The sequence below is a fragment of the Cynocephalus volans genome, chromosome 6 (genome assembly GCF_027409185.1).
Source record: "Cynocephalus volans isolate mCynVol1 chromosome 6, mCynVol1.pri, whole genome shotgun sequence".
NCBI lineage: Eukaryota > Metazoa > Chordata > Mammalia > Dermoptera > Cynocephalidae > Cynocephalus > Cynocephalus volans.
In genome coordinates this window covers 109224534-109237461 of record NC_084465.1, presented here as the reverse complement: position 1 = coordinate 109237461, position 12928 = coordinate 109224534, and the positions used below count along the sequence as shown (strand labels likewise).

Here is a 12928-nt window from a genome sequence, read left to right as displayed (position 1 = left end):
TTTCTGACCATCCCCCATATGGGTTAGGGCCTAATCTCCTTTGTTCTTATAATTCCTGTTCTTATACTGTTATTTTTTAACGTCTTTGTCTCCTCTTCTGATTTGTAAGTTCTTTGAGGGCAGTGGCTGTCATTGATTTATTTATCTGCAGCCTCTGACACACCTGGTATATAGTAGGTGCTCAATAAATGATTGATAGATATTTAGACAGGCCTTAGGTTGGCCACATTCATCTCCTTTTAGGGGAATAGTGAGAATCTGGTAGATTATTCCTTCCCCGCTCACCATCCCCTCCTTGACCATTGCCCCTCCCCCGACCTTCCTCCCCCATCACACAGCATTGTTCCTTAGCAGATTGAGCTCTCAAAGGACCCTCCCACTCTTTAACCAGCTCCAGCCCTTGCCTGAAAGCCCCTTGAGGGCAGGGACCTTGTGTTTTTCTGTGTGCTCTACTGTGGTCCCAGCACCTCGCACGGTGTCTAGGACATTCGCATTGAATGCATGAATGAATGAACAAGAATTGATTGACTGTTTCTGTTTCTGTAGGACAGGCATAGGTTGGATAGCGTAATGGACCATGTCACACCTGGGAGTGGGCCAAGCTGGGATTGGTGTTGCTATGGTCTTGTCTGGTGACTTTAGTCATGTCGCTTAACCTCTCTGTTGTTTGCTTTGCCCTGAGTGTAATCTAGAAATGGAATCTCTGCTCCTCCTCCCTTGGCCAGTTCTTGTGGGAGGAGAGGAAGACACAATTTGTGGCCATCAGAGCCTTGGGCAGTACTGATGTTTATCGTTTGGGGAAAGCGATTCCTATGGGACAGGTTGGAGGCTGTCTCCTGAACTGTGACCTCAACCCATGGGAAAATCTGGCATACAGTAATAACAATGATACTGCCTCACACGTGCACAGCATGGTGGGGTTTGCTTTGTGTCTTTGCTCTCTTTTCCCTGCTTTGATTATTTTTAGATGCTCCTATTCACCTGGTAGGGCAGGACCACTATTTTTTTTTTTTTTTTTTTGATCGTGGTAAAAATACATATAACCTAAAATTCGCCATTAAAACATTTTAAAGGATACAATTCAATGGCATTTCATGCATTCACAACGTTGTACAACTATCACCACTATCTGGTTCCAGAACATTTTTATAACCCCAAGAAGAAACCCTGTACCCATTAGCAGTCACTCCCCATTTCCCCCTCTTTCCAGCCCCTGAAAACCACAAATGTCTATGGATTTGTCTATTGTGGACATTTTGTTTAAGTGGAATCATACAACATGTGGCCTTTTGTGTCTGGCTTTTTTCACTAAACATAATGTGGTAAAAGTTCATCCGTGTTGTAGCATGAATCAAGACTTTGTTCCTTTGTAAGGACAGCTGTATTTATCCCTGTTTTACAGATGAAGAAGTATTTTGTTAATGGTCAAGAGCATGAGCTCTGGGGTAAACAGTGGGGATTTCCAGTTCCCAGTTTCCCTCCAGCTGCATGACCTGGTGACAACCTCGCCAAGCCTCAGTTTCCTCTCCTATCAAATGGGCAGCAGGGAAATCATAGTATCATGGTTCTAGGGTAGTTACGAAGAGTCAAGAAGAAGATGCCTGTATGGTGCTTAGTTCAGGGCCTGACACATAGTAAATGCTCAATTAATGGTGGCTCTTAGTTAAGCCATGAGGCTCATGGAGGTGAAGCACCAGCTGGTAGGAGTAGAGCTGAGATTTGAACCCAGAATTGATTAAAACCACATGGTCATCAAATATAACACAGGCAGCCTTGAAATCCAGTCTTGCCTCTGGCTCCTTGTCCCCCATCAGTGATGCCGAGAGATTCCCATTATGACTCTGAGCCTCAGTTTTCCCATCTATGAAATGGGAGTACACCTGTCTGATCTGCCCTCGCTGTCGAGGTCTGGAAGTAAGCTCGGTGCTCTACTTGCAGACATACTCTGGCCTCTTCTGTGTGGTGGTCAACCCCTACAAGCAACTGCCCATCTACTCGGAGAAGATCGTCGACATGTACAAGGGCAAGAAGAGACACGAGATGCCGCCCCACATCTACGCCATCGCCGACACGGCCTACCGGAGCATGCTGCAAGGTGAGTGGGCCGTGGGGGTCAAGGCTCCATGCTGGGCATGGGGAGCCCACCGAGGGCTGCTTGGGGCCACCTATGGAGGGCCTCTTGCTCTGCCTAGGCCCCTCCTATCCTGCCTGCCTGCAGTTCTTGCCAGGAATGTGGCATTTGGCAGGTGGTGCTTGGAAACAGGAGGGCTGTGACTGAAAAAGGGAAAAAGCAAGCGAGCATCTGTGTTTGCAGCCTGGGAGGCCGAGGGAGTGCAGACAGCTTGGGCAAATATGGGCATGGGCCCGCTCCCCAGCTCTTGATCCCTCTGGCTGCCCAAGGACCCTGGCCAGGCTGGCTGTCTGGAAAATGGGGTGATGCCCGTCACTTTGGAAACATGCGTGACAGCCCTGGGGATGAGCCAGTGGGACCCAGGTTTGCACCTACCTGCCCCTCACTCCCTTGAGACTGTGGATGACTGTCTTTTCCTCTCCAGCCTCAGTTTCCTCATCTGCAAAAATGGGGTAATAGCATCCATCTTGCAGGTTGCTGTAAAGATTGCTAATGCTGGCTTTTCTAAACTTAAGACTTTTACATATTACCTTTATGTTTATGTATTATTATTATTATTATTATTATGCTAGAATTAAACTATTTGTTAAGGTAAAACAGTACATATATACAGTAGAGTGCCTAAAGTGTGCTTATTTATTTATTTAGGGCAGCTGGCCAATACAGGGATCTGAACCCGTGACCTTGGCATTAACAGCACCATGCTCTCCCAAGTGAGCTAACCAGCCAGCCCAAGTGTGCTGATTTAAAGTATTCAGCTTAAAATTAAATTTTACATAGGTTTACAGTGGTATAATCACCACCCACACTAAGTTATGAAATATTTCCAGAAAGTTCCCTCAAGGCTCTTCCCAGTCAGTACCTCCTCTATACCCCAGTAAAGGTAACTGCTTTTCTGACTTCTGTCATCATCAATTAGTTTTACCTGTTCTTGAACCTCATATAAATGACATCCTAATAATATTATTTACTTATGATTTTTCTTATAAGCTCCTTCCCCTTCCCCAAACTACTTCAAACTAAGCAAAACCCAGCAGTATAGTATATTAGTTAAGAGCATAAATTCTAGAACAAATCCCAGCTCTGCTACTCACCGGCTGTGTGACTTGGGGCAAGCTACTTATCCTCTCTGGACTTATGTTTCCTCATCTGTGAAAGAGGATTATAATAACCATGATGTACCTCATAGGGCTGATGTGGAGATTAAATGAACTACTGTGTCTATACTATTTGGTAAGAATAAACTATGACTATCATCATGTGCATGAAGCCAGAAGTTGGACATGCCAGTTATATATTTTTTTCCAATGCACTTTGAAAAGAATACATAATTATTAAAAAATTATTAATCTGGGTGGCACCTAAAACCACCCCATTTACCATACTTTAGGGTACATGGAATTAGGGTATTTGCTGTACTTCGTGCACTACCCAATGTGGCAAAACGTTGAAAAGCAGAAGTTTGTTATTGTGGGGCTTCTTCCCATCTTCTATTTTGGATAGCACTTTGGGTCCTCTGGAATAGCCACCCACAAGTCAAACAAAGGAACCTGGCAGTTAATACAAACAAGTGCACCAGCCAGGTGAGAACTATGGGGAACCAGTAAACACACACCCTGTCTTAAGGGGTGGCTGACAGGTGGGAACACAGGCATCTGAGTTAGGAATTGAGAGGAGCCCAGTTCTGGAAGTTCCTGAGGGCAGGAATCCAGAGGCACTCAGGAAATACATTCCTCTCCCCAAGGAAGAGGGGCTCAGGTAGAAATCCCAAGTTACTGACAGAGTTAGCCAGATTCCACAGGTATGACCTGAGCTGGATCACTCCACACATGGGACTTCCTTTACCTCAAAAGACCTGCAGAAGGAGCCTCGCAAGAGTGGTCATAGAGATGCAATCTTAGGTGGTCAGGTGATGGCTCCTGGGGGTAGGTGTCTTTGTATTTAAATAAATAAATAAGTACGCACACACACAAACACAAGTGCACACACACACACACACACACTCTTATATGACAGTACTTCAAAAAGTTCATGGAAAAATCGAATTAAAAAATAATACAAATCCATGAACTTTTTGAAGACCCCTTGTATATCTCCTTTGTAGTCTCCCTTAATGGAAGAGTATTAAAAACATGGTTCACGCGCTTCTTTGGGAAGCTGGACATCACAAAGTTACGGTGTTCATATTATTTGCTGTGCTTTTGGTTGCAAGTAACAATCAACTAAATTGACTTAAACAATAGGAGTTAATCATCTCACATAACAAGAAGTCTAGAGGTTGATGATTTCAGGGTTATTTAATTCAGCAGCTCAAAAGTAGGCTTCTTCCTCAGGGTCACAATGTGGCAGGCATAGCTCCAGACATCACATCACATCCTCTTGTGATAATATCCAAAAGCATGAAGAAAGTGGAGGGTTAGATTCTCTTCCTATGTCTCTTTTTTGTCAGGGAGGAGCTTGGCTGCATGCCAGCCCCTAAACAAACCACTGGCAGAGGGGACTGGGATGTTTATGATTGGTTTGGTTCATTCCTGGCTCTTTTTTGGAGCTGAGGGAAGTCCTGCTAAGCACATTTTATCTAAATATCAGAATGGAATAAAATCCCATTAGCAAAGGAGAAGGAGGGAGTGACAAGGGTAAACATTGCTACAGTGCTCCAAAAATATATATTTGTAACCTAAAAAATCTTCAATGTGTACTTTCTAGAAAAATTTAAACATATTTAAGCAAACGAGAACATACCAGCACCTATAATCCTGTCATCCAGAGATCACCACCATTAACATTTTGCTATGCAAGCTTTCATATACTGAGCCAAATGGTGCAAAATGAAGGAGGTTTTGACTATCGGAAAATAATGGGTTCCAGAAAAAGATCACTTAAAACAGGGACCAAAGTTTCACTGTAGATAGTAAGGGGTGTGGGGACAAAAAGGTTTGACTGGGCTTGAACAATGATATTGTAAATTATGAAAATAGGCTTATTTTATTATGTGTAATAGCAATTTGGTTGTAATTGCAACTAGATGCTAATTCTTAGATTGAATGTAAAATGAATTAAGGGTCAATTTTCTTTTGCCTTAACTTACTTTTGGAAAGTGGGGGGCAAAAATCATGCAAGAGCATAATGCAACATTTTTTGTGTCATGCCTGACTTCTACAGCATGGGCTAAAGAGAATCATCCTTGTAGCCTTATTTCAGGGGTCACCAGTTCTCCTAAGGCTTCTCTTACTTTGGTGTTTAGTGCAGTCTCTTAAAGCTGCTGTTGTCTCATCGTTTGTGATGATTCTCTGACATCCAGTTGTGAATTGACCTGACTCCTTTTTTGTGGCCCTTCCAAGGCTATTGACATTGTGAAACCTTGCACCTTGCTTCTCAGAGCTGCCACTTTGTTTTCTGTTTGTGTCATGATGGTGGATGTTGACACCCGATAGTTGGCAAGGTGAAGCTGTTGAGGCAGTGGGTGGCCGTGGTGCAGACCAGAGCAAGGTGTTCCAGTAAGGACTGATTTCCCATGGAGTCAACTCATTGAAGAATAGCTTTGTGTTGTGATAACTTTTGCTTCCCTAGACAACCTCCTAACCATGGGGCAATGTTAGGTTCAATAATAAGGATGCTGTGTAGTACATCTCATTCCTCCTGGGCTCCATGTTTTAACACAAATTATGTAGTCAGCTCTCTAAAATGACTTAGAATGTTCAGTTGACATGTTCTAAGCCCCAATAGAAAACGACAGCCGTAATCATTCACATCCATAAAAGATAAGCTATTTATTTAGTTTAAATGTTAATCAGCTGCTACATACTCATTCATTTTGGTATTACCTGGTGCTTTCTGGCAAATCATTGAGGGTGAACTCCACACACACACACATGCACGCACACACATCTCAAAAAAAAAAAAATCATAGAGAAAAATGAAGAATTCTGTTCATCCACTTAATTTTTGTCTCTGTAACATGGAAATTTGGTTTTTGTGAAGGAATGTGTAGGCCTAGTTTGTGACTCCATTGATGAATGTTGCTGTCTCATGCTGTTAAGTCAATGTGCTAGGATCTACACCCAGATTACTGTCTAGTTGGAGAGGCAAAGCTAGCAGATGTGGCTTCCTCCTTGAGTCCGTCATAGAACAAGATAGGGTGTGAAAAGGTGGAACTGGGGAGGGATGGACAACACACATGCAGAATATAGACTGAATCATTTCAGTTCTGTTGCATGCACACCAAGTTCCCGAGGACCCATAAGCTCCGTCTTTGTCTACGTGTCCATCATTGCACCTGCAGCACATTTACCGATGCCTGGCGTGTAGTAGCTGCTCAGTGAGTATCTGCTGAATGAATGAATGAATGAATGATTGAAAAACTATTAGTTTATTTTTTTTAATTTAATCTTTAGATAGAAAATCATTTTCTCAGCATAGAAAAGGGTGAAAACATTACAGATTAAATTTTAAGTCAATTGATAAGGAAACAAATTTAACATGCAAAGATTAACACTTAATGCAAAAAGAACTCTTAAAAATGAATTAGAAAAATCTACGCAGAAATTTGGTGCAGGACATGAGCAGATAAGTCACACACCTCAAAGAAACACATATGGCTAATAAGTACATTCTAAGATGTTGTTATGGGGGTGGGGGGGTGGGGGGGTACCCAGGACTGGCCCTCAGCTCCCATCTCAGGACCCCAGGTGGCTGGCTCCATTGCTAGCCTGGTTGTGGGCCTATTAGAGTTGTTTAAAGAAAAGAACTGAGCAGGGTCAGGATGAAATGGTTGGGTTGTCTGGTAGGGGTGGGGCTTCGTAAGCCCTGAAGGATGATTTACTAAGGTGAGAGAAGGAGAATGGGGATGACATTCCATGGCATTCCAGCTGAGAATAGTAAAAGCATGGGTGTGGGATGGGAGGAGCCAGCCTAGAGGGACTGACCAGGACACCGTCGTGGGAAGCTCAGAGCTCCGGCCTCAGCCCTTTGTTGACTCAGGGGAGTTGGGAACATGGGAGGGACTTTCTAAGACAGTTTACAACACTGCCCCCTCCCTAAAGGAAGCCAGGCCCTTTGGAGGGAGGGGGCAAGAGAAGTAGACATTTAAAAGATATATCTTAGATATGTGTAAATTATGTCATGTTTATTTTTTACGTTTCCCCTGCTTTTTTTGTTTTTAGAAAATCGATACATTCAACTTCAAAAGGTAAACTTCTCCCTTCAGTCCTTGTGCATAAGACCTCTAGCTCGCCTCCCCAGAGACAATCCTCGTTTCTAGTTTACCAGGTTTTCTTCTGGAGATATTTTTTACACATGTAAGCAGATACGTATCTTTTTTCTTCCCAACATTTTCCCTATGAATGGTAGCATCCCATGTGTGAGTAGTTCAAAAAGTTTATGGAAAGATTTGTATTGGGGCTGGCCCGTGGCTCACTCGGGAGAGTCTGGTGCTGATAACAAAGGCCATGGGTTCAGATCCTATATAGGGATGGCCGGTTAGCTCACTTGGAGAGCGTGGTGCTGACAACACCAAGTCAAGGGTTAATAGCCCCTTACCGGTCATCTTTAAAAAAAAAAAAAAAAAAAGATTCGTATTATCTTTTAATTCTATTTTTCCATGAACTTTTTGAAGTACCCTCATATATACTGTTCTACATTTTGCTAGAGAATGTGACATGTTAGTGCATATAGAAATTCCTTGTTCCCTTTTTTAAAAATTAGTTTTTATTTTTATTAAACGTATGCATGCAGACGGTTTAGAATCAAATAATTCCTCAAGTCTTTTTAAGAAAAATAGCCCTCTTCTGCTTCTTCTCCAGGGGAAACCATTATCAATCCCTTTAATTGATCTTGTATTTAACTCCATTTCTCTATAAAACTTGATTATATTGCTGATATCTTGATTTTTCTTTTCTTCAATTTTAGGCATCACATGCCTTTTCACCATGCAAGATGAAGATTTGGCTCATTCACCCCTTTGATTTGCCCCTACCGCTTCATCCCAACAGAAATTCCTCATCTCGTACATTCCCAATGTAGTTTTATCTTAATTTTGATGAAGTCAGTACTCAGAGTTCACACTGTAATGTAATTATGTAGATGTCATTCAAAGCTGTGCTTTGCGCTGTCTTGTGCTGACTTTTCTTTTCCTGGAGTTAGCAATTGCCTTTTATTTCCAACCTGGTTTCCTGTATACTTAATCACTAATTTTATCCCCAATTCTCCTTCTAAATGTGTTAGTTTCCTCTTAATATGTCCAGACATGTATTTGGGATCCTATTAACAGCCTCTCCTTGAAGGTGATCTGTGCTGGAGCCTTCTGACCTGCTCTGGCCCTTTCTGTGATTGGTAGCTGTCACTTGGGATTTTCCTTATCATCTTTGAAATTCCCTTCAGTGCTCTCATGGTAGATTCCTTGTTTCCTAGTTTCCATGTCTTCCTTTTCCTTGATTTACTTTCCTGTTTAAGTGGAACACCATATCCAGTAGCTTCTCAAGAAAAGATGTATGTGAGATAAAATGAGATTTTGCATATCTGAGAGACTTGATGATACACTAATACTTAAAGATAGTTTACCTAGTTTTAAATTTTTAGGTGAGAAATAATTTTCTTTCAGGATTTTTAATGCATTACTTCTTTGTCTTCTAGCTTCAGCTTTGTGATTGAAAAGGTAAAACCCAGTCTGATTCTTGATCATCTGTGTATGACTAGTTTTGCTTTGTTTCCTTCTCTGGAAGCTTTTAGACTTTTCTTTATCATGATGATGGGACTTGCCATGGGTCTGTTTTCATCCATTGCGCTGGACATTTAGTGGGCCTTCTTAATCTGTTAACTCATGTCCCTGAATTCCAGGAAATTTTTGTGAATTTCTTTCTGTATTCTCTGTTCTTTTTCTAGAAGTGTTCTTAGTTTCATAATGGAACTCTTGGACTAGTCCTATGATTTTTATTTCTTTCTCTTGTCCTTTTCATCTCCTTTTGTTTTTTATTCTACTTTCTGGGAAATTGTCTCAGCTTTATCTTCCAACCCTTACACTGAATTTTTAATTTCTGGCATAAGTGGGTTTTTTTTGTTTTTTGTTTTTTTTTTTTTAATTTCCAAGATCTCTTATTTTGCCTTCTGAATGTTTCTTTCTTATAGCATTCTTTTTCCATGAATATGATATCCTGTTTCTTGGAGGACAGTTCGTACATAGTCTCTGTTTCTCTCTATTTATTTGTTTTAAATCCTTTCTGTCAGATTAGTGACTTTCTTTAGATGTCTGATGATTCTCAGCTGTCCGTAAACCTGGGATGCTTTAGTGCATGGGGTACCAAACAGTTGGTGGAAGCTCCATGCTTGTAGAAGGGGCTTGCCAATGATGAATTTGGTTACCATATGAAGAAACTGGGCCTCCCCTCAGCACACTTCTGATATATCTTTCTTTCTTTCTTGGGTTGATCCTACTTGTTAGAAGAGGCTTACACAATCTTCTGCATGGAGGTCAAAGGTCTGTCTAGCATCATTTTGAGGGTCTAGTCGCAAAGAGGCTGAGGATTTCTAAATTCAGGATGAAATTTGTACATTATCTTCCTTCTTTCAATATGGTCCCAGGTATCCCCCAGGACAGAGACCCTCTGTTTAACCCTCTCCAAAGAATAAGTCCACCACCTTCTGTGGTGTGTGGGAAAAGCTGTCAGTTGGCTCCAGAGAGTATAGAAGGTATCTGGAGTGTATAGCAGCTTCTCAAACAGATGTTCACCCACTCCTTGTGTCTTTATCTCCTTTGCTTCCTCTTCCAGAGGCCTCTGGTGCTGCCAGTTACTGAGGTTTGGGGGAGGAACAGTAGTAAAATTAGGTTGCTTCTCAGTTCTCTCCACTGCCAAGATAGAATTCTTCTTTCTTGAAACTATCGTTGCTTGTCCTGTTTTCTGGCTTGCAAGGTGGTATTCCTGTTCTCTCCTATCCAGTTCTTTTTGAACTGATTCACATGTTTTTGAAAAAATCCTTTTAATGTCATTTTAGTAAGTTTTGGGGAAGAGAGAGCACTAAATGCATGTGTTCAACCAACCATCCTCTGTGGAAATTCTTGCATATCTTCTTTTCCAAAGAAGTGATAATGATGATAGTAGTTGGCTTTTTGTTTTGTTTTGTTTTGTCTGTTTTTTGTTTTTTTCATCCTATATGCTCAGGTCTTTGCAAAAATATTCTTTATTAGGGATGGCTGGTTCTGTTAGTTAGAGTGCAGTGCTCATAACACCAAGGTCTAGAGTTTGATCCCTGTACTGGCCAGCCACCAAAAAATACATATGTGGTGTATGTGTGTGTGTGTGTGTGTGTGTGTGTGTGTGTGTATTCTGAATTAATCATTAACCACAAACATACAAAGTGGACAAGACCAGATTAGCACCTTTAAAATTAAGTCCTGAAAGTATTATGGTGCCTGCATATGTCATTCAAAATAAAAACAATACTAAATCACAAAGTAAGGAAGGCCAATAAAGTTGTAATTTTTTCCCATAATGTTTACCTTGATGGTTTTGATAAAATAGCAAATGTCAAATTCTTCCTTCATTGTTGTGCTCATGCACATGCGCCCTAAGCTAGGGGCAGGTGCTATTATTAGCTGCCTTTGATAGCTGGGGAAACTCAGTCTCAGAGAAGTGAGGAACTTGCTGAAGGTCAGATAGAGTCAGAGCTAGACTTGAACTTGGTCTGTCTGACTCCAAAGCCTAAGCCATGCCCAGTGAGTCAGTGGCACCGAGCTGCTGCAGGGATCCCCCTGTGTCCCTGGAAGGCTGCTTGCTCCTGCAGGTCTATCTTCTTACATCTCAGGGTGTGGAAGGCTCAGAGCTTGGGAGGCTGGAGTTGAGGTCAGTAAATTGATGTGATGGATGTGAGGAAGCACCACTAAAGCTTTCCAGACAAGAACTGCTCTGATCTTCCTCCTGCCCTCCATGGGTCCCCTGGAGTGGAGCAGAGCCATGACAGACAGATAAGATTTCATTCTGACCTGCTAAGAGGAACCCTCAGGATTGTCTACACTTGCCCTGCAAGAGAGCCACTTTGTCTTTACCTCATTAGCACCAAGTGGCCACTCTCAGGGTATTGAAAAAGAAACAACAGCCAGCTTTTACCAGCTCGGAGCTCCCAGTTGAGCCCTCTCCAAGCTGAAGACAAGTCTGGGTAGTAGGGTGATCCAAACTGTATTCTTGACTTTGCAAATTCCCACACTGGGCTGCAGCCCTCTGTCCCAGGGTGGCAGGCCCTGGGGGGGCTGGCCGGTGCTCACCCAACTCCGCAGAGGCTTCTCCATCAACCAGGCAGATAGAGGAAGGGCTGAGGTTCCTGAGGGCCCTGTGAAAGGTCAAGTCCTGGGCTCACTGCCCTGTAATCCCCCATCGCTCAGCCTTTGCCAGTGCCCTACAGGGCGGGGAGCAGCCTCCCCGTTTGACAGATTAGAGAAACTGAGGCTCAAGTCATCAAGTGACTTGGCCCCAGAACTGAGAGTCAGACCCAGGTACTCTGCCTTCTGTGGCCCTGGGAATGTTTCATCTTCCCTCCAAGGCAGTGTGGCAAGTAGTGCAGTACCGTCACCCCCCCATATAACAGAAGAGGAAACTTAGGCCCCCAAAGGCCAAGGGACGAGCTTAGGCCTTATGTATTAGTCCATTCAGACTGCTATAAATAAATGCCATAAACTGAGTGGCTGATAAGCAACAGAAATGTATTTCTCATAGTTCTAGAGGCTGAGAAGTCCCAGGTGGGGGTGCTAGCATGGTCAGGTCCTGGTAAGGGCTTGTTCCTTGTAGATGGTGCCTTCTAGCTATGTTCTCACATGGTGGAAGGGACTAGCTAGCTCTTTGGGTTCTCTTTTATAAGAGCACTAATCCCATTTATGCGGATTTGTATAGCCCCCATGACCTAATCCCCTTCAAAAGACCTCACCCTCTAATATGTCACCTTAGTGATTATGTTTTCACATGTGGATTTTGGGGGGACACAAACGTTTAGACTATAACAGCACTCTGATTTATCATGCAAAGCTCACATTCTCTGGTGCCTTTGTTGTTTTAGAGGGACAGGGGAAAGCAAAGGAAAAGTAATTTTAAAAAGCAAAATAGTAAATATTGAGTAGAAGAAGCACCTACTATGTGCCAGGCACTGCACTCAGCATAGTCTAGTGGGGGTGGGTATTAATCAAATCATCCCACAAATAAATGTGCAGGGGAAGGAGGTCCACGGAGCTGCGAGATGTACCCCCTGGGGGCCTGTCCTAGGCTGGGAGGGCAGGGAGGCCTCATTAGGAGTTGACATGTGAACTTAACTAGGGAACTTGATATGGGATCCATGGGGCTGGTGAGGCTGAGGCCAAGAGAAGGTGGATAGTGGGAGGTGAGGCCCAAGAGGCTACCAGAAGTGGATTGGTCTTTCTGTACCCTACACCCATCAGTTAGCCAGTTCTGCTTTTATTTATTTATTTGTTTGTTTATTTGTTTGTTTATTTGTTTATTTTTTATTTTTTTTGTCTTTTTCGTGACCGGCACTCAGCCAGTGAGTGCACCGGCCATTCCTATATAGGATCCAAACCCGCGGCGGGAGCGTCGCTGCGCTCCCAGCACCGCACTCTCCCGAGCGTGCCACGGGCTCAGCCCCAGTTCTGCTTTTAAATTGTGGGGCTCTATGTAGGTTTGCAAAATACCTTCTGGGGTCTAGCACAGCCCCCAGAGTGTCCCTTCTTCCCCAGCTCTGTTGGGGGAGAAGGGTTGGGAGAGGAAGGCTGGAACAAGAGAAGGTCCCTGACCCACAGAGGAGTGGTTTAGGGCATGGGCTCTG

At 43.0% G+C, this 12928-nt stretch overlaps 1 protein-coding gene across 4 annotated transcripts in view; it reads left to right on the top strand.

The window, feature by feature from the left end:
• MYH11 (myosin heavy chain 11) overlaps positions 1–12928 on the top strand; it is a 108905-nt gene that overhangs the window by 22391 nt on the left and 73586 nt on the right. For all 4 annotated transcript variants that reach the window (XM_063100603.1, XM_063100602.1, XM_063100605.1 and 1 more), the window contains exon 3: positions 1939–2095. In XM_063100603.1, the coding sequence (XP_062956673.1) occupies positions 1939–2095 (157 nt within the window). The remainder of the gene's footprint in view (positions 1–1938; positions 2096–12928) is intronic.